Source organism: Lissotriton vulgaris, chromosome 8 (genome assembly GCF_964263255.1).
Source record: "Lissotriton vulgaris chromosome 8, aLisVul1.2, whole genome shotgun sequence".
In the NCBI taxonomy this organism is placed as follows: Eukaryota; Metazoa; Chordata; class Amphibia; order Caudata; family Salamandridae; genus Lissotriton; species Lissotriton vulgaris.
This window is the reverse complement of record NC_141696.1, coordinates 968,991,895-969,014,651: the sequence shown is the minus strand read 5'-3', so window position 1 is coordinate 969,014,651 and position 22,757 is coordinate 968,991,895. Positions and strand designations below refer to the sequence as shown.

Below are 22,757 nucleotides of genomic sequence, written 5' to 3'. Positions count from 1 at the left end.
CAGTGATCGGCGAAGTCTTCTGTAGTATTCTGGTGGCTTTCTTCTTTAATTTCAGTCTTTTCCTTGTACTTTCTCCAAAAATGTCTGGAGCCCAACGGGAACGATCCAGACCCGACAGCGGAAAAAAGAATCTGAAGATGGCGCCCAAGGGTGGGAGCTTCCGCAGGAAGCATGCCGACATCACCGGAAATGCACCCAAAGAGGGGTGACGCCGACGCCCACCTGGACGACGAAAAAAAAAAAAAAAACTAAGAAAAGACTACGAATCCGGACCCAACCACAAGACCGCGGAATATGCACAGCATAGTGAATCCAGAAAGATTCACGCTGCAAAAATATGAATACAACACCATCACTAGTAAAAGAGCGGGTGTATGGATCAACCGTTTCAATGCCCTAAAATTGTGTGAGGGGAACAAAGCAGGTAAACTCCTCGCTTCCTACCTCAAGCTTAAACAGAAGTTATCGACCATATCCTCAATAAAAGACTCCACAAATAACACCCACACCAGACAATCCAAAATCCTCGACACATTCAAATCCTTCTATGAAGACCTGTATAAAAACGATAAACCACTAGACATGGCAGCCTGCACTGACTATCTTGAGTCCCTTCAACTCCCAAAATTGTCAGAAGCCGATAAATCTCAACTAGGGTCTCCCATCACAAGCGCAGAAATTACAGCAGCCATCAAAACATTGAAGAGCAACAAAGCCCCCGGGCCAGACGGCTTTTCTGCGGCCTTCTATAAAGCCTTTACTAACCAACTCAACCCCGCTCTCCAAACCTTTTTCAATTCCACAGCGACCAGTGGAAGCATTTCCCCCTCGATGAGTGAAGCCACAATCATAGTGATCCCCAAAGAGGGGAAAGACCCCCTCCTCACCAAGAATTACAGCCCCATCTCTTTGATAAACCTTGATTGCAAGATTTACGCCAAAATTTTAGCGAACAGATTAAATTTCTTCATCCCAAAATTGATTAGCCCAGCACAGGTTGGTTTTCTGAAACATCGGATGTCGAACGACAATACCAGACTACTGTGTCACCTACTGGAGAAAGCTAAGAGCTCTCCCTCCCCAATGGTAGCGATAACCTTAGACGCGGAAAAGGCCTTCGATAAGGTTTCATGGTCTTTTCTCCAACAATTTATGCATTCTTTCAACCTCGGCCACTCTTATCAAAATGGTGATGGCCCTATACTCCTCCCCATCAGCTAGAATAGAAATCAATGGTACCCTTTCCAACCCATTCCGTCTCTACCAAGGCACCAGACAGGGATGCCCGCTCTCCCCAGCACTTTTCCTCCTGGCCCTTGAACCCCTCCTAACTGATATCAAAAATAACAAAGACATAGCGGGCGTTTCTTTCGGAGACACTCAGATAAAGTTAGCAGCTACGCAAAATTAGAAATTAACACTTACAGTTCAATGTGGAACATTCTTCTACAGGTTATAAAAATACATTAAGTATCCAACTACTTTCTACTATGTATTCTTTTAATACAACTGCAATGGTTTTCCCTTAGTGGTGCTATAGCACCTCTATACTAAAACAAAGGATAGAAAATGTTCATACTGTTGTTTTCCAATAACCAGCTCTGGGAACTCCATTTAAATTTTCACAGGTTATGAATGACAAAGATCTTGTGACAGAGTAAAATAGATATATTTCTCATCTTCTTGCATGATCAATGAGTCACTCTAGCAAAAACAAATTGGAATTTCATACAAAGGGTTTGACATTACCTGTTTTCTCTGTATCTAGAACTTGACTGTTGTGGACTGTGATTTACTCTTCTAGAAAACTTTTTTTCTCGTTCCTCTTCCTTCGATATCTGTCATACAAGAAAGCTATAGCTGAACTTCTGTGTATAAAACAGTCAAAGAAACTAGACAAGATAATCATTTCACTTGAGAGAGTGCGCAATGCGAAAGTGAGTCCTAATAAGGATTTCATTTTAGCACACTTAGCTGAACATGAACAAACACAATTAATGACTACCCACATCTGCCCAACACAGATGTTGCATAACAATTGCATTCTGAAAGGGATCTCCCAATGCAGCTACATTGCATTTCTTTTAACAAAAACAGACATGATTACTCTTAAGTTATGTAGTTCAGTAATTAGAATTCCTGAAAGCAGACATTAAAGTATCAGCATTTCCCAATTACAGCATCAAACTGCAACTTTAAAAATGTAAACAAATTATGGTAGACATATTCATGAGGTGACAATTTTAAAAACATTAATAAGCCTTGCACAGTAGATATATTGTATCTGAGACAGATGGGGTTTAAGTAACAATGTGTGGCAAATAAACAATAAATGTGGTATATCATGCACACCTCTATTATATAGATCACAAACATTCCAGTTGTTCGTAAAAGCTTTCAATGGTAAAATCCCCAGCGGCATTAGAATAATAGTGTCGCACCCTGTGAACTATTCTAAATTGTAGGTATTCTTGCAGAGCTTTATATTCTACAGTATCTGCGTAATGTGTACAATGTTTTAATTGGGAACAATGCTTGACGTCGAGACCATGGCTTATTTTTGGGGTCGAGGTTTTTAAAAATAACATCAGGTGTGCAGGGGGTTCCAAGAAGTTAAGAGTGCTATCGTGCAGTGTGAAAAATGTAATGCTATGCAAAGATTCTTGGTAAAAGTATATTGCAACAACTCGTTTTTAAAAGGCTCCAGTTTTAGTAGGCAACTTAGAGATCCCAGTGTGGCGTGTAATAAATTGTACGGCCATCTTATTATATTTGCCATGGCTCTAGCGAAGAAGCTAAGGTAACTCGAGACGTAATGCTTAAACTGGAACTGGTTGATGAACTTTTATCATTTTGTGAAGCAAATTTCATATATTTGTTGCTTGCATTTATTAATTGGGATTTATTCAAGAGCGTAAAATGAAATTAGGTATTTTCATACTGTAATCCTCTAATAAAGAGTGAAAATGTCTGTACCTAGAGGAAGAAAGTAATATCTTCAGTGCGCTAATATTAGCATCTGCTTTAAGGCCTATATGTTGGAAAAGTTAAGAATTTTGTAAAGTTTGCCAAAAATTCTCCCTATGTAGGTATATTCTTTTGCTACCTCTATTGGCCTTCCCTAGAGTGTCCAATTAAAAGGAGAGAATTTTTGTTTTTATCTGAAAGGTACTACCTTTGTTTTAAGAATATTTGCCTATAAAAAGTTTTCTTCTGTGATTGATGTAAGATCTAATATGACATCATCATCATCTGCATACATCGAAATGGGCACATTGCTGGATGCTATTTTCAGAAAAAAGTTATTTATTTTTAAAAGACATTCGGGGAGGTCGCTTCTATAGAGGGAAAACAGAAGACGGGCCAAAACACAGCCTTACTTTTAGACCATTCTGTGTAGCTATGGATCAGGTAAGACCTTTATCTCCCCCCATTCGTAATCTGCACCATGTTGCTGTATGTAGTGAAATAATTTGTGTTAAAAGTTTGTGAGGTATTCCTAGCTTCTCTAACTTCTTCCATAGTGTGGATATGTCAACTGTGTCAAAAGCAGTTGTAAAGTCCACAAATACAATGCAAACTACCTGTAATTTCAACGTTACAGATTTGTCTATAATTATAACGCCACAATATTGTCTGTTAGAGTGTTTTGGGCGAATTCCAGCATTAGCAATTGGGATCACTCCTCTGGAGAAGGCTCAGTCTTTCAATCAGTCCAGGACGTTGGCGTGAAAATCTTCCCAGTTGCGTTCAACAGAGCAATTTGACAGTAATTGCTAGGTATTAAACGAGAGCCTTTTTTCAAGAGAGGAATCATAATACTCCCCTGCCATAAATTTGGAATTTTACCAGATTCGTAAAAGAATATAGGGAGGGAGGGGGGGCGGTTTAGAAATGTACTCCATTCTTCTGGGTTGCTCTGGAGGACTTTAACCAGGATTTTTTTGAGGCCCACTGCTGCTGAAGATCTGGCGTCTTTATGTTTTGAGCAATTTGTTGTCCAGTTGGTGCTGAAGTATCCAGGTTCTTTTTAATCTACATGTGGTTGTATTTACTTAAGTTATCTGAGCTCTTATTTAATTTATATAATTCCAGTTGCTGTCGCTATTATGCTCCAGAATGCCTATTTTTATCCTTTAGGTCTTGAATGGTTTTTTTTCTGTTTGCGGGCTTTTTTTAACTTTGCGATTTTTTTCTACCATCAGAATTCTGCTGAAATGGTAATGTACTAAATATATTTAAATTAGTTATTGCATGGTCTGAAGCCTTTCTTTTTGGTCGCTTGATTCCCTTCTCCTGGGTATCTGATATTTTCTGGAGAGTGATCACGATGGCGGAAACAGTATTTTTTAATGTTATGGGAACTAATGGGTGTTTATGTTGGTCCAGTATCGAAGAGATCATCGCAGTGTTCATTTTGTTGATGGTATTAGTGTTCCAAATTAAACACTCTTCTTTTTTATCTATTTCAGCATTACCATTCACCTGAGTTAAGGCCCATGGAAAAGTAAAATGCAGTAGAACTTCAATTTTCAAATACAGGATTGCGTGGTCGCTTTCTTGTGTAAATTTAGATACCGGACTTTTCCGAATTAGTCCTGACCCAAGATTATATAATCTAAAATAGATGAGCTGAAGATTCCTTATCCCATGAATGCGGCGGGGACATCTTATATTCTCCCATTTAATACCACTCCACTGATTGCATTCACTAGTGTGAGAAGTATTTTTCAGCGTTTGTCTGTTTTTATGGTTGTTTGGAATAATGGCGCTGGGATAGACCATGCTTAATCTTGTTCGTTAACACGGTCTCTTTTCTGGAGTGCATTTGAGATTTTCAAATAAAGTCGCCGGTTAGTATTTTTTTATGGGAGGATTCCCTTTTGATTCTATTATTGTTTCTACTTTCTAAAATGTTTTTATCATTAGTGAAACAAATACAGGTCCTGGAGGAAGGTAGATGTTAAAGATGAGCAGATGTTGAGTAGTAACAAGTCTTTATTTCCAGTACTTTATCTTAATGCATTGAGCATTGTTGCAAGACTTATTAATCACTTCCAGGTCCCACTGTATTTCTTCCCTTGATAGAACTCAGAGTCCAACTTTTGTGTGGCCTCTTCTCACAGCCTCTGCCGGAATTTCAAATACGAATTCATCTTTTTGGTCGAAGGTGTTTAAGGACCATGTTTCTTGGAGGCACACTATTGCAGGTGAGTTTTCCAAAATTAGTGCCTACTTTTGGGGCTCTCTACTGGCGATGTTCCATGACACAATTTTTAGAATTCTGCTAAAAAGGGAGCTTATTTGCCTTTCCCTGCCTATTACTATTCAGGTTACATAAGATCCAGGACAAAGTGTTTTCCTTTGGTGGCGTTTGTACTTTTGTTAGGTTGTTGTTAAAAATTCGCCTTTCACCATCTTTAACACCTTGGCTGCTTTGACTTTTCCCCTCCTGTGCTGCATTCCATGATTTACCATTATTATAAGCACAGCTCCACTGTGCCTCGTGCTGCATTCCATGATTTACCATTGTTCATGACGAGCTCAGCTCGTCATAAGCACAGCTCCACTGTGCCTCATGACGAGCTCAGCTCGTCATGAGCATGGAAGGGGTTAATACATATGGTTAATTTTCCTTAAGAGATGCGTAGTGAGTCCTTAGTGCCAAAAGTTATTTGGTTATGTTGTTGCTTCCTACTCTCGTTCATCTCTAGTATCTTTGTTCACTCTGTTGCATACTTTATTTGATTGACTCTTACTTTGTCAAACCCGTTTATGTTTAGGGAATCACTTTCTTTCAGTATTATGAAAGCGAGGAAACAAGACCAAAACTCAATTGTTGCCACCGTGGGTTGAGATTAATTAGAAAATGCCACTAATTTTATTTCTGATGAGGTTAAGGAGTGGAGTGAGTGGACCTGGAAGAGAAGGTTTAAGATCTTTTCTCGATACAGCAGGTCTTTCATAAGGGGAGAAAGTCTGTTATTAGCTAGGTGCGATAGTGGATCTGTGACCCCTTTCCTCTGGAGTTTTCTGAAATTGAATGAGTTTCTCCTTCTAAGTTGGTCTTAAACTGCTGATCTTTTATAAATGTTGCAGTTTTGAAGTTTGGTGCCAGAGGGTTCAGTTGTATCTGATTTTCATTTCTGTTGAACAGAAGTTGGAAATCTTGGTTTGTGTATCCGTTGTTTTTATGTTTGCAGACCCTTATTGTGCAGAAGAGAATGACTGTGGGGACTTTAATTTCAGTGTCTTTAGTTTATGAATTATTCGCTTTGCTCTTTAATCATTTTTTTTCCCCCTAGTTCTTATATTTGTATTTTCCCTTGTCTTTGAAGTGGACCCCGACTTCTTTATATTTTAAATTTACAGAGGCTGCATCTCTTCTTTATTTAAAGAATGAACTGAGGTCTCTTGCGATCTTCTCTGATTGAAAATTGCAAAGAGTGAAATGACCCCATGTAGATGGTTTTCACTTACAGGGTCCATAAATAATTTGGGAAGGGAGTAGATGTTATCATCCTTTGTGTTCTTGCTTTTCTCTTCTTTCTGGCTCGGTCTTCCTGGTTTGGGTTGCTTTTTGCATCTCAGCTATTACGTGTTCTTCCAATAAAGATGCTCTACAGCCTTGTCCCTTTTCTCCCTTATCTTTATTAATTTTCTGTTGAAATTTGAGGATTTTGCCTAAGTTGCTTATTTCTCTTCTGGTCCACCAGATATTGGAGTTTTCCTGTTTTTTCCATGTAATTTTCTAGAAGGGACAGTGTTTATTCCAGGACCCTCTGTAATGTAAAAAGTGTTAGGGGATCTTGCCTATTGGAAGATTGCGGGGAATTGAACAGTGGGAATTCCGAAGAAAGCAAGATATTTTCCACTGTATCCGATATATTACTGGGAGTGCTGTTAATTAATTGAAGTGTCTCCTTTGTTGTTTTTGTTGCCTCCATGAGGTCCAGAACTATAATTTATATCCGGTAAAGTGAAGTCTGTATCTGGTATTTGAGATGGCATCACTTCTATTTGAGGTGGTGTTTCCTGATGCTCAGCTACATTTCTGCACTCTTTTGTCTGATTTGTTTTGTATCCTTCGAATAGTTGAATATAGTTATTGTCCTCTGTCTTCACAGATTCAGTTTTTGCTTCATTGTTATATCATTCCAGTGTTTTTATCTGTTAAGCAGTTTCTTTTTTTATGGTCCGCATTTGAAATGTTGGGGGGGGGGGGTGGGGGGGGGGATGCTTCTTACCCAGTATACTCTGTTCATGGCACATAGAGCTGTAGAGTCACATGCTGTGCATAGCCTGCCATCTAAAGCTGGGTCCGGATGTTTGCACTTTGTTTTTGTTCAAAGAGGTCTTTTCCAGTCACGAGGCAGGTGTCTCTTCCTTTCGGTGATGGAGCGTAGGAGTACAGACTCCATTATTAGATTGTTTGCGGCAGAGGGTGATTATGGAGTTAGTAGGAGTAGTAAGAGATGTCCATGTTTATATGTATCTTAGTAAGATGCAACAGCAACAGGTATAGGTACCTAGGAAGGGGGTGGGCGCATGTGTCTACAGCTCTACATGACATGAACAGATGCATACTGGGTAAGTAGCATTTTCTGTTCAAGGAATGTGAGCTGTGCTTGTTATAGTCTATGCACAGCAATGCAATAGGTCTCATTTGTGAGAGTTTAAGATATTGGCATTGTAAATAACAATGCTTTTTATTTAGGTTTTAAAAATCAACAAGCAAATAAAAGGCATTGTCATTTACAATGCCAATAGCTCAAACTCTAGTAAATGCGAGACCTATTGCATTGCAAATGCTTGCTCTTGCTTGCTTCAGGGCCCCTGACATTCCTGCTACACTTCTGAGACAGTCAGAGTAGTGCAAGGCGGGATGTGCGCACATGATTCTGAGAGCAGGGCCTGGCCAAAGTACAAGCCTTTCGACCAACCCCTGCTGTGCATGCCCACAGCTGCACATTCAGATGTTTGGACACAATAAAGTAGTGAAACGTGTAATATCAAAAACCCCCAAATTTCACTGCAAACATTGTTAATGGTTAGTTGTGATGTCTTCTGCTCATAAGACATTAAAGTATTTTTTTAAACTCTGAATATTCCTCTAAAAGTAAAGTTATGGTTACTAAGCAAAACTGAAAATACCCCCAAAATTGACCAGTTATTGAGAATACTATAAATGGCTCCCCCGCCAAGTAAACAATAATTCACACTCCAAACGCAAAATTAAAAGTAGGCCTCAACAATGCAGCATCATTAAATACAAGGGCATTTCATCAGAAAGAAATCATACTCCATCCGTAGCGATGTCGTCAATACCGTCCATGTTAAAGGTGCCATGTAGTTTCATTGGTGAGGTCATGAGCCTTGCATTTAGGGTGTGACTTATGGTCTGCTCAGCTAACCATAACTGGCTAATTTCAGAGATGTTTTAGTTTTGTTTATTAACCATAACGTCAAGTGTGGATCTTTCAAGCACATGTTTTAAACATATGTTGATACCAGCCAAACAGAACAAATCATATTTTACGATTGCTGAAGATTTTTCAGTGAATACATACATGCACTTTCATGTATGCTCAAGGGAAGTTATCATAACTGTTAGTCATAAACAACCATCTGTCAAATATGCTCACCAACCATAGACCTGTTTATTCCTAGTTGGGTGTCCTGTGATTCCTTTATTCCGGTTTCAAATGCCTTCCTAAAGCGCTTCAGGGGGGCTGTCTCCTGTATCATTAGACCGGTTTATTGCCTGCTGCTCAATGCAGTCCATATTCCTTCAATCTTTCTACCCATTCATTGCGGATGTTGGTTATAAACCAAGCTTGGAGAATCAGTAATGGCACAGTGGGTCAGTTACATCATATCAACAATTGAAAAAGAGGGAGACATCTGATTGTTTAGGAGACACTGCCCGTACCCTTACATCGTCACACTATTTGCATCTTTCTCCTGGGATCATTAACTTTAAAAAAATGCATCTATGATCCGTACTGAGACTCAGTAAACCTGCCACTTCTTCTACATGTGTCTTGATTGAGAGAGGAAATTGCTCAATATGGTATGGAAGCAGTGCTTTAGCTTTATATGTCCACATGATGTGTACAGCTGTGTTGATTAAAATGCATGCTGCAAGAATCCGTACATAATTTGAGGGTCATTGGTTTGAATATAGCTGGCAGGGCGGCTAAAAGTGACAGAACGTGCAAGGTAAAGCAACGCAGCGATGTGGAAGATGAGTTGGACACATGGCAAGGCAGACAAGGCCTGCCATCCTTCGGAGGTGAGATCATTTTGTACCACAAGTTCGTGATGAGTAACATTAGCTTTTTTCAACACATTGATACGAGTGATGGGTGGCACAAAGCACTATGTAAAATCAAATGACTTCTAATCGTAAGTGTGCAACAAGCTTCCATTCATATTAGTTAAAATCCCTGGATTAAGAATGTACCTATATTGAGTGTAAATATAGACTTGACACTGAATATGCTACTTACCAGTATGCATCTGTTCTTGGCATGTAGGGCTGCTAACATTCATATCTTAGCATTAGATCGCCAACTAGTGTTGGGTCCGGATGATCGCACATTGTTGTCCTGGAAGAGTCTTCGAAGTATCTTGAGATGGGTGGCTCCTCCCCTGGACTACAGTGCGCATGGGCATCGGCTCCATCCCCAGATTGTTTTTCGCCATTGTGGCAGAGGATGGAGTGAAAAGTGTAAAGGATGTCCATGCTAATTATTGAATACAATAGTATATCTGCAGCTGCGACAGGCACCGGGGAGGAGGGTGGGCGATATGAATGTTAGCAGCCCTACATGCCAATAACAGATGCATACTGGTAAGTAGCATATTCAGTTCGAGGCATGTGGGCTGCTAAATTCATATCTTAGCATAGAATACATAGCAGTCCCTCCATCAGCGGCGGTTGCCCGTGCCAGCTGCAGAAACCTGAAAAAGTGTCTTGAGAACAGCCTGCCCTACAGCCGCTTGCTGTTTGGAATGTACATCAACACAGTAGTGTTTTGTAAAGGTATGTGGTGTAATCCACGTGGCTGCTCTGCAAATGTCCTCTAGAGGAATGTTTCCTAGGAAAGCCATGGATGCCCCCAACTTGCGTGTGGAGTGTGCCTTTGGGGGTATGGTTAAAGTGCGCTTGGCTTTATGATAACAGATTTGAATGCACTTAACAATCCATCTGGCTATTCCGGCTTTGGAAATTGGGTTGCCTTTGTGTTGTGGTGAGAAGGCAACAAAGAGTTGTTTCGTCTTCCTAAAGTGTTGTGTCCTGTCCATGTAGTACATCAGTGCCCTCCGTACGTCTAACGTATGGAGCATTCTTTCCGCCACCGTTTGTGGGTTCTGGAAGAATGCCGGCAAATCGATAGTTTGGTTGAGATGAAAATGTGACACCACCTTTGGAAGGAATTTGGGGTTAGTACGTAGCACTACCCTATTTGGATGAATCTGAATGAAGGGCTCTTGTATTGTGAGCGCTTGCAGCTCACTAACACGCCTTAGTGACGTAATAGCAATTAGGAAAGCAACTTTCCACGTTAGGAACTGCAGTTCACACGAGTGCATTGGCTCAAATGGTGGTCCCATCAGTCTGGTGAGGACCACATTGAGGTTCCACACCGGAGCTGGCGGTGTTCTTGGGGGAATGACTCGTTTCAGACCTTCAAGAAAAGCTTTAATGGCAGGCACCCTGAAGACCGAGAGATGCTGCCTATTTTGAAGGTAGGCTGCGATGGCGGATAGATGTATCCGAATAGAAGTGAACGCTAGTTTGCACTTATAAAGGTGTAACAGATAGCAAATGATGTTAGGGATAGATGCATCTAGCGGGTTTATGTTATTGTCTGCACAGTAAATGACAAAACGTTTCCATTTTGCGGCATAGCATGCCCTGGTTGACGGCTTCCTCGCCTCCTTGATGATGTTCATGCATTCGGGAGGTAGGTTGAGGTATCCAAACTCTAAGACTTCAGGAGCCAGATCGCTAGGTTGAGCTGTTGCGGATCTGGATGCTGAATTTCTCCATGGTTCTGCGTCAGAAGTCTGGGCGTGAGGCGCAGTCTTTGATGCGGCACCACTGAGAGTTCGAGGAACGTGGTGTACCAGGCTTGGCGCGCCCACGTTGGAGCAACTAGGATGAGCGTCATCGAGTGTTGCCTTAGTTTCCTCGCCACCAGTGGTATCAGAGGTGTCGGGGGAAAAGCGTAAGCAAATTTGCCTGACCAGTTCATCCATATCGCATTGCCCTGCGATTGGGGGTGTGGGAACCTGGCGGCGAAGCTTTGGCATTTTGCGTTCTCCCTTGTGGCGAACAGGTCTATGTCTGGACGACCCCACCTCTGGAAGTACGGCTGGAGTACCGATGGATGTATCTCCCACTCGTGCATTTGATGACTGTACCTGCTGAGCAGATCCGCCATCTGATTGTCCTTCCCTGGGAGGTGTTCTGCCATGAGGAAGATGTTCCTCTGAATGGCCCACTTCCACATGCTCTGAGCCAGGTGAGACAGCTGTGGTGAGTGGGTGCCTCCCTGCTTTTGGATGTAGTACATCGCGGTCATGTTGTCCGTCCGGACTAACACCACCTTGTTGCACAGATGTACAATGAAGGACTTGAGTGCATGAAGATCGCCATCAGTTCTAGATAGTTGATGTGCATCTTCTGTTGCTGCGTCGTCCATAGTCCCTGCACCGTGTAAGTGAGCAGATGAGCTCCCCATCCCTGGAGAGATGCGTCCGTTGTCAGGATAACCTGTGGCACTGGCTCCAGGAACAGTCGGCCCTTGCAAAGGTTGTGTGGAGTCCACCAATGCAGAGAGTTGTATGCCCGACTGGTAACCAACACTAGGTCTGTTAATTGTCCCTGAGCCTGTGTCCACTGATTTGCTAAGCACTCCTGGAGCGGGCGCATATGCAACCGTGCGTGAGGGACTATGAAGATGCAGGAGGCCATCATGCCTATCAACTGCATGAACACTCTTGCTGGAAGTGAGTGTCCCGGTCTGAACTTTTGGATTAAAGACTGTATGCCGTCTATCCTGACCTGGTTTGGTTGCGCCTTGGCCGTCAGGGTATTGATTGTCGCACCCAGAAATTGCCGGACATGTGCCGGCTGAAGGTGTGACTTTGGGTAATTCAACGAGAAACCCAGGTCGTGAAGGAGGTGAATGGTAGTCGGCATGTCCGCGGCGCACTGCTGTTCCGACCTGGCTTGAACGAGCCAGTCGTCGAGGTAGGGGTAGACATGGATGTTCTGCCTCCTGAGGTGCGCTGCTACTGTCGCCAGACACTTGGTAAACACCCTTGGGGCAGTTGTGACTCCGAAGGGTAGGACTTTGAACTGATAATGCGTGCCCTGGATAGTGAACCTGAGGTACTTTCTGTGGGACGGATGTAGCGGAATGTGGAAATAAGCATCCTTGAGATCTAAGGTTGCTAAGAAGTCTCCTTTGTTTAACATAGGAAGAATCTGTTGCAGTGTAAGCATGTGGAAATGCTCTAACAGTATGTACAGATTGAGGGGACGGAGATCCAGAATTGGTCTGAGAGATCCGTCCTTCTTTGGGATGAGGAAGTACAGGGAATAAACCCCTGTGCCTTCCTCCCCCACTGGCACGAGCTCGATTGCCCCTTTTTGCAGCATCACCAACACTTCCTGCTGCAATAAGTGCAAGTGCTCTGCGGACATAGGTCTTTGCCTTGGTGGAATGTTGGGTGGAGTGGATTTTAACTCTAGACAATAACCGTAGTGGATAAGCTGTCGCACCCACCTGTCCGTGGTGATGTTGATCCAGACGGGCAGGAACTGCTGTATTCTCCCCCCGACAGGTGTTAAGTGGTCGGGGGGCAGTGACAGAGAGTCACTGGCTGCTTGGGGCAGAGGAGCGTGAATTGTTGCCTCCTTTGCCGCGTCCTTTGTTGCTGTTTCCCCTGTAACCCCTCTTGTTTTGTTTGGGGTACGAGGATTGTGCTCCACCTCTAGGGAACTGTGACTGTTGACCCAACTGTCCTCTGGTGACTCCACGGGAACCTGAGCGACGAAAATTATTGCCACGAAACTGCTGTGATTGTAGGGCCCCCATAGATTTAGCAGTTTCAGTGTCTTTTTTAATTTTTTCCAGGGTGGTGTCAACATCTGGACCAAACAGTCTATCCGGATTGACTGGTTGATTAAGTATGGTTGTTTGAATGTCAGGTTTGAACCCCGATATGCGGAGCCACGCCTGTCTTCTCAGCATGACACTGGTGTTAATGGCCCTAGCGGCTGTGTCCGCGGCATCAAGTGCACACTTTATGGCCGCGTTGGAGATCAGTTGCCCTTCTTGTATCTTGAAACTGCGGAGGCAGGTGTTCCACAATCTGCTCTAATGTGTCGTAATGTGATCTATCATAACGTGCCAGTAGTGCCTGTGTATTTGCAATACGCCAGAAATTGGCAGCCTGCGCAGCCACTCTTTTGCCTCCAGCCTCTAGCACTTTGGACTCCTTATCCGGGGGAGGAGCTTCACCCGTTGTTTGGGAGTTGGCCCTTTTGCGTGCGTTTGCTACCACCAGGGAGTCAAGCGGCAACTGTCCTCGAATGTATGCAGGGTCTGCAGGCGCTGGTCTGTACTTTTTTTCAATACGTGGGTTGACCACCCTCGCCCTGGTAGGCTCTTTAAAGATGTCCGCAGCATGCTTGAGGACCCCTTTGAGCATAGGTAGTGTCTTTACAGTTCTTTCCGAAACTGAAAAGGTGTCGAATAGAAAGTCTTCCTCAACTGGGTCAGCATGCATGTCCACATCATGATTAGCAGCTGCCCTCTCAATGAGTGCATGAAAACCTGCAGAATCCTCTGTAGGGGATGCACGTGTACTGAAAGTCTGTGGGTCTTGTCCCACATCTTGTGTGCCTTGGTCCCCAATGGCATCATATGAATCCGGCTGTGCATCAGGTTCATTGACTGGGAACGTATATTGTTCATCTTCACCATAGCCCTCACTTTCAGAATGGTCTGGAGATGGTGTTGGGCTTCTTGGAGGAGGCTGAATAGGTTCCATGAGGCCTGAGGCGTCCTGTGGAAACTTTTTCTTCTTTAGGGGGATGACATAGGATTCCACCGGCTGCGAAGTGATCTTCCTTTTGTAAAGGGTTAACTTCCCAGTGTCCGCGTCTATGAAACACTCCGAATCCTCTTCTGGGTCGAGCACGTGACCCGAAGATGCCCCTGCCGTCGAAGATTCCGACTTCTTTGGCGTCGATTTCGATGAAAAGGCCTTCGGCGCCACTTTTGGCGGTAGAAGGAAGAGGAGTTTACTTGCGGGCTTGACCGGGACGTCTGCCGCCTTCTGCGTCGATGGCGTTGGCGTCGACGAAGAAAAAGCCTTCTCCCTAATTCTTTGTAGTGAAGAAGCAACGAGAGATGCGTCGGTGACCGATGTCTTTGGCACCGACGAGGTGGCCTTGCCTTCGGATGCGTTCCGTTGGTCCTTTGGAGGGACGGACGGCGCCGACCCCGAGTCCTTGGAACGATGCGCAGATGTCCCCGTTGGAGCCGGGGCTGTGTCGCTTGCTTTGGCTGGCTTTGCCGGCGCCGGCGCGCTTGTCTTGTGCGTGCCACCCTTCTTAGAGGATCTGTCCTCCGGCGCCGATTTTGACCCTGTGGAATCGCCGTGTTTCTTCGACTTCTGCGGACCGGAGGTCGACGGAGTCGATGAGGCTGCCGGTTTACTTGTTTTTGCTGCTACGACCGCCATCTTAGGGGCGATTGAGTCCTTAACTTTCGGTTTCGGTTTCGGGTCGGCCATTTTAGGTGCAGTCGAGACCGTTGCTTTCGGTTTCGGTTTCGAAGCCCTCGGCGCAGCAAGTATGTCCGTGGCCGGGCCAGCAGGCGGGGCCGTGGCTTGCGCTACAGGGTCTTGGGTAAGGCCGACAGGCGATCCCGCGACCCTCTCCTGATGTCCGTCAACTTCGGGGCATAGCTCGTCCCCTGAGCTATCTTCCGCGGCCCCATAAACCATATCGTCGTCCCCTACCTCGTCGACGTATTCAAGGCCTTGACCCACGACTCCGTCGTCGTCATATTCCGGATCAGCCTCGACCTCCGTCTCAGGCGGGGAGATTTGAAGATGATGGCTCTGGTCCTCCTCTTCTTGGTCGTCGAAGATGTTTTCTGGATCCGGGGCCGCCTGTTTGGCCACAAGGCGCACCGCGCGCCGAATCGTGCGAGTCTTCTTCGACCTGAAACTCGCACAGGCCCTGCAACTCCCTTCGTCATGGTCTGGCGAAAGGCATTTATTACAGACCGGGTGCACGTCTATATGTGGGTATTTGGACCCACTGAGCGGACAAAGCTTAAACGGACTCCGCTCCATGCTGGGAACTTGGTGTCGAGTCGCGATGAGAAGGCCTCGATGTCCGAAGAGTAGTAAAAACTCAGCTGATTCCGGCTCCGAGAGACGGAAGAACTCGAGACCGTACGCAAACAATACCGACGTAAAGAACCCAAAGCCTTTTGGCCGTTAAAATTGATGTTTATTCGGTTCCGACGGAGAGACGTCGAGACCGCATCCGAACCCAATGGCGGAAAAAAACAATCTGGGGATGGAGCCGATGCCCATGCGCACTGTAGTCCAGGGGAGGAGCCACCCATCTCAAGATACTTCGAAGACTCTTCCAGGACAACAATGTGCGATCATCCGGACCCAACACTAGGTGGCGATCTAATGCTAAGATATGAATTTAGCAGCCCACATGCCTCGAACCTATTATTTACCTCAAAACATTTCTTGGTACAGAATCCCTTGAATGTCTATTGTTTCAAAAAGCGTGTGTGATAATGTCAGAGAAGCACGCAGTTTATGTTCAACAAGTAAACCTTCACAGTGAAGAAAAAGTCCTGCTCACACCAAAACACTCTAAGACCACCCTCCATCTCACATAATCGCTCCTCACCACAAACAGCAGGTTCTTGATCTAAACTCCCAGGCCAAAAATGTACACAGACAGCATGTGTTGCTCATTAATTGTCCTATTTTCAAGCCGCAATATAAACGTGCCTTGCTTTAGGCGCCATATGGTTGTCATTGTAGAACATGCGAGTCATGTTTTTTCCCAAAATGCACAAATCCTCTCTTGATCACCAAATAGTGTTGATTTAAGAGCTACTGTACAAGAGCACTCCAATCTGAATCCAGACGAAACGAGCGCAGACCTATTCGTAACACTTCAAAGGTTCAGCAGTCAATTAGGCGAAGGCTTGCAAACGGTGCTTCAGTCTGACCTCATGTTTATTGGCTTATGAAAGCGCTTTGGCAGCTCGCGCTGGAGTTTTCCACCACTCAGACTAGAGTCGGAGATATAGCGCCCCGATTAAATGAACAGCCATAAGAGACCGAACAGCAATTCCTTCAGAATAAAATGCACACGAGAAATGTAACAAGCATTGGCATAGCCAATAGGTCTCGCTTTTGGGAGCTTATAATTATTTAGTTATGCAGTAGAATATTCTTGGTGCAACTACACCAACTGTTGCATGGCTAAACACTTATAAGGTCCCAAATGCGAGACCTATTGGCTATGCCAATGCATGTTGTGTTGACTGTACTTAAATACGTAATCTAATAACCACTGGCACAGAGTGAAATTACATAATCTACAAAGAAACTAATTGTATGACTTGTGGAGGAGGATGGCTTTGGTAAAATATCACACTATTCTTATGTGCAAAATACATGCGCTCTATTTATCAATTAAAAGACGATAATGTTTGTTTAACAACGAAACCATGTGTCAGCTGGAGACAAAGCTGCCTTCCGTTAAAAAAAAACGTCATTCCATCTGGTAATGTTGGTTTAAGAATTAATCCACTTAAACCAACATTGCCGGGTTGATGTTTCAAAATATATAGAGCGCGCGCATTGAGCTGGAGACAAAGCTGCCTTCCGTAAAAAAAAACGTGCCACAGAATTCACTGTACACTATGCAATCTTAATTGAAAAATGCACGCACTCAATATATTTTGAAACAACAATCCTGTAATGTTTGTTTAAGAATGAAACCACTAAAACATAACCGGTTGATGTTTCTAAATATATAGAGCGCGTGCATTGAACTGGAGACAAAGCTGCCTTCCGTGAAGAAGCAGTGTTTTATTGCTATTGGGTTTTCATCTATCAAGGACATAACAAAACCTACAACAGCATCAACGAGAATTTAAAATAAGCCCGTACTTTAACAAATCCGTGGAGTTTGAAAGCTTCATTCGCTTGGCATAGTGTTGTGTGATTCTTGTTCAGCTGTCAATTCATAAAGCTCATATTTGTGAAGAACAAAAAGCAATGGCTTCGTGGCCGTGAAAGTGACACGGCCGCGCGGCGCGAACGTTAAAGCAATAAAGCTGACGAAGCCAGATGGCAGCTGTGCACGTTGCGCGCGCTTGTGCGCGTAACAGCAAGCTGCTGCGGCAAAGGTAGCACTTTGAAAATCCCCTTACTAAAAGTCGAGCCGAGCAAGCAGCGCATGCGCTGCTCTAGGCTCAACCTAAAAATAAGGACACTGGATACTTGAAACAACGGAGAATGCTACCTTAAAAGGGCTTTTGAACAATTCTACTTTAAGATTCATGACCTGGGATGCATACTTCAGCCACGAGACAGCGGCTCACTTTCTAAAAACATCAATAAGAGTCGGACTGCACACGCACACCACAGAGGAGCATGGTCGAAAGAGCGCGGCAGCAAGGCGAACGCATGCTGCTGTGCGTAATAGACACAGACGGGAATGGGTGTGGCAAAGGCGGGACATGCGCCCGCCTTTGCCCAAATGTGTGCCTTTAAAAAAAAAAAAAAACATGCTAAAGCCAATGCCTGCCTGAGAAAGCAAAACCACACGCACAAACGTGTGGTCAGCTTTCAAAACCCTAGGCGCGAGACCTAAAAAGCACTTATCTATTTATTTTAGAGTATTATAGAGCGCAAACTTGACCCGTAAGGGTATCAGAGCGCTTTACAGAGTCCGAGAGTCATACAATAGGCAGGATATCACAAAAGTACTGTAGATTAGAGCGCTTTACAGAGTCGAAGAGTCATACAAGAGGCAGGATATCACAAGAGTACTTACATTAGGGGGAGGGGGTGCTGGGTACCAGAAGGATAAGAGAATACTGTACATCAGAGCGCTTTACAGAGTCAGAGAGTCATACATAGGCAGGATATCACAAGAGTACTGTACATTGGTTGGGGGGGTGCTGGGTACCAGAGGGATGGGAGAATACAAGGAAAGCATTATAATTACAGTTACTGAAGACAGACAGACCCCTGGTTTCTTGATGGGGAGAGGTTGCAGGGCAGTAGTCTCTGAGGTGGTTGTGGAATGGGTTTAGCCAAGGAATTTATTTACCCATGAGGAAGGATTTAGCCTCCTTTTTGAAGGGTGCCAGGGAGGGGATTCTTCTTATGTCCGGTGGGAAGGAGTTCCATATACTTGGTGCAGCCCCAGCAAACGCCCGAATGTAGTTTTTTTTTTTCTGAAAGCGTGCAGGCTGGAGTAGGAAGACATTGGCTGATCGTTAATTTCTGCTTCCTCCGGAAATCACAAGTTTCTGTGCAAGATACGCAGGGGAATTTGAGTGTAGGGCCTGGTGCGTGATGCATGCCAGCTTGAGTTGAATCCTAGCCTCGAGAGGAAGCCAGTTCAACTCTTTCAGATGAGGAGTGATGTGATCAAATTTCATTGTGCCGGTAAGTAATCTGGAGGCTGCATTGAGGCAGGCTTTTAAGGGTGCTAGGTAGATCTTGGGTAAACCAGAGAGGGTGGAGCAACCATATTCCAGCCTAGAAATAACTAATGACTGGACTGCAAGTTTTAGGTCGGGAGCGTCAAGAAAGGGTTTCAGTTTCCATAGGTAGCTCAGGTGGAATCTGGCAGATTTGGCCATTGAGTTTATGTGGTCTCGCATGTTTAGGTTATAATCCAAGGTAATTCCCAGAGATTTGGCAGAGTCCACAATGTTTGGGGGGACAGTTTACGGCTGCGATAGCTTTAATCCATGTCTGGATCTCATTTAGAGTTGCTTTTGGGCGGGGAGATTAGGAGGAACTCCGTTTTCTTAGCATTGAGTTTGAGTTGGTTGGAGGAGAGCCATTGGACGGTCAGCTTCAGGGCCTCATTCAAGGTGAGGATCTCCTCAAGAGTAGTGCCTAACCTAGTAGTTCCTCGAATGGGCCCGACAGTCGGGGCAGGCCTTGTCGTCGTGGCCGATGCCCAAACACATCAGGCACTGGCGGTGAGGATCCGTGACCGACATGGTGCGGTCGCAATCTTCACAATGCTTGAAGCCGGGCATCCCTACGGCACCGTCTGAGTCGATTAAGACTTCGAAATGGATCAAAATGATCACCAAAAAGTTAGTCAAAAATTGACTGGGTTACTGCTTTTTCCAGATCTGCGCTGGCTGGCGGGGAACAAAGAAGAACTGACGTCAGCACGCGGAGGCGGCGTCTAAGTACTCCGACGACATCACGGCGCCCACGACGCCGGAGCCACAGACGACGCCTACCGACGCGCAAGGGTACTGCTACGCAAAAGTTTCCGGATCCAGTCGGACGCCTGGGGATATTCTAAGGTAAGGAATCTATCACTAACTTGTCTCTTTCAGATAAAAGGGATTCATATGACTAATCTTTCGACAGTGTTGTCTTTATTTTAATTTTAATTTATGTTCAAGTAAATTATAATAAATTTAGTTTCCCAAAAGCAAATACTTTTTTATGTAGTTCTATGTGGTGAGGAGCAATGTATAATAGGTCTGTAAACTAAAAGGTAAAATTGTATATTTACCTACTAGATTATTTCAACTAGTATGGATAATCATCTAGATTAGCCCACAAGAGGGATTGGGAGGCATAATGTAATTTGACTGATATGCAAAGAAAATGAGTGCATTTACACATTTTATATCTTTATTTACTAATGCAGAATAGATTTGATTTGTTTTAAATTCAAACTGTCTTACAAACCACCTACAAGAAAACATCCAAAATTCAAACATTCACTGCTACAGAAAATGTGTGATCTACTAAAACCGCATTTAAACATTGAAATACAAAACATTATGTCCAGTATGACTTTTCTGTGGTTAAACATTCATGCCCAAACCTGTGCCATTGGTGGTGCATAGTAGCGCTTCCAGAAAAACCACTTGTGCATTTTCCAGCAATAAGAAGTCTAACATTATTTTCAAAGCACTCTCTTCCTCATTTGTACAAAGGCAATATTTACTCCCATTTGTAAATCGCCCTCCCCAATTATTTGCAACTGCCCTAAATTTTACTTATCATGGCCTTAATAACCAATTGTCCAATAAAGCGCTCATTTGTAAAAAAGACACGTATTTCTGATAAGATGTGGGATATGTTCAAATGGTCATGTTAAGTAGAGAAATTGGAAAAGCTTTCAAAATTCCTCCTTTTGGACACCTTTTACATCTCACTTTTTCTTTTTACAAATACTTTTAGGCAGAGACTTTTCATGTTCGCATTGACAATGAGACTAGCACCTCAAGCTGTATTGCGAACTATGCAAAGGTGCTAAAATGCCTCAATTAATAATCACAAATGGGGAAAAAACAGCCATATTTTTCCTAAAATATTTACTAGGGTAACAATTACAGATTAAATCGATGCTAGTCATTATGAGCTTGTGTAACCCTTTAGAAGTTTAAGAAAAACAAAAAGAAAATACGCATTCAGACAAACTGGTTGAGGAATCTCCAGGATTTTAAGAACATGGTGTCTACTAATAAAAGATGTTCCAGACATTCACACAAAAAAACCTGTATTAAAAGGTGGATATGAACAGTTCTGTTTCAGGCCATCTACAAATGGAATTTTACATGAATATTAACCTCAGTCTTCAAGCTAAGCATGAGTTCACATATTACAGTACAGATTAACCAAGAAAGCAAGGAGAGATCAAGTTTTTGCTTTTCTAATTCATGGGATGAGGTTGAGAACGGTGTATATGTACTGGGATGGATCACTGATACACCACCTATGGTGCCTTTACTGAGAATATTAGAGTAACAGTATTTAATGAGATCACAAAAACTATGGACCCATTTAGTGTTAGGGATGGATCCCATGGTCCTAGTGAAACAAATGGGGCAGTGCAGTCCGCCCAAGTGTGCAGCTATGAACTACCCATAGGGACTGGCATTTAACTGCTTATGGGGGTGATTTACTCTGGCAGGAATGCTGGATGAATTTTGACAAAATGTATGGACCCTTAAAAGAATACTTTAGCTTAGTATGACCAACAAATGTAATTATTTTCCAATGTGACGACGCCTGGCTGTAGCGAAGTGAGAAACTGCTTCTTTTTCAATGGTTAGCCCCCACTTTTTGCGTAGTTTTGATGTGGTTTTAATTGTAGTGCACAGGGTCCCTGTCAACCAGGTCCCCTGTGCGGACTAGAAACAATTCACATCCTTGGCAAAGGCGTCATACCTGCTCCTCAAGGACAGGCCAGTGCTCGTAGAGGGAAGCTTCAAAGGCCTGAAGATTTAGTAATGCGACCCCAGCCTCTGCTGTTAGCAGCAGATGGCAGCCCCCGATTTACACCTCCACTTTAGGTAGGAAAGCCGGCAGGAAAACGTAGAAGAATAGGTGCGCTCACCTCTTCCAACTCCACCCCTAAGGTGGGAAGGCGAGGTGCAGCACATCTTTCAGTCCCCGCCATCTTGAAGATGGTGAGACCCCTCCAATCAGGGCTAGGTCTATGCATATGGCATAGTAGAGGGTGTAGTCACCCCAGGTAAGGTGCCCATTGCCCTACCCACTACTCCCCTTAAAAACACCCCAAAATTCAGTATTTAGGTGGCTTCCCCTGACCTGGAAAGTAGATCTGCGATGACTTAAGAAGCATGAAGACGGCCCTAAAGAGAAGAATAAGGACGAAGACTGCCTTGGCCCCAGCCCCACCGGCCTATATCCAGCTTCTGCAAGTAGTCTTGCAGCCAGCGACCTATGAAAATCCTGGGAGGACTGCTGCCTCCGAAAAAGTCATGAATCTCCTGTGGACAGTTGACCTGTCCAAAAGAAACAAGCTCCAAGGACCCCGGATCCATCTCTCCTGCCCACTCTGCACCCAATGCCCACGGTCCAAGTCTGAGCAGCTCACCTGGGCAGAGAAGTCACCCCAGAGATCCTGACCTTAAGTCAAGCGTGAGCTGACCCCTCCTGGACTCTACAGCTGCACGTGCAGCCTGAATCCAGATGCTCTCCCGACCAACTCCAGTAAGAAGACTCAGGCATCGAAAGGCACTCTCTGCACCTGAAGCACCTAGGCCTTGGTGACCTGAACCAACGGTGCCTCTACAACTCCCTACGTCTCCACTTACCATGGTTGTCATTGGTCTCCCTCTGGCAACCATCGGTGTCACGCATGCAGCCTGTTTGCTAAAAGAAGAATCTCCATAGAAAAGCATTGGATGCCCACCGCGGATTCTGCACCCGGCCACCCCATGTGCCACTGGTGGTGTATGTTTGGTGCTGCTCTGTACCTCCAACCGCCCTGCTGGTGATAATCCCCAAAGCCTGGCTCCTGCAACTGATTTAACTACCTGCAAGCAGTGTGGAGACTGGCACCCCAGTCTCCATTGAAAAGCATTGGGCCCCCTGTGCAGTTGGTGGAGCAGTTCTGGTACTCACCTGACCCTTGCTGACTTTTGGTTCAAACTGGGATT

General features: G+C 44.3%; 1 protein-coding gene across 2 annotated transcripts in view; it reads right to left on the bottom strand.

Moving 5' to 3' along the window:
• The window catches only part of LOC147698192 (RNA-binding protein 26-like), a 1,163,085-nt gene that overhangs the window by 1,029,583 nt on the left and 110,745 nt on the right, over positions 1-22,757 (bottom strand). For both annotated transcript variants that reach the window (XM_086934819.1, XM_086934820.1), the window contains exon 4: positions 1,750-1,838. In XM_086934819.1, coding sequence (XP_086790945.1) covers positions 1,750-1,838 — 89 coding nt within the window. The remainder of the gene's footprint in view (positions 1-1,749; positions 1,839-22,757) is intronic.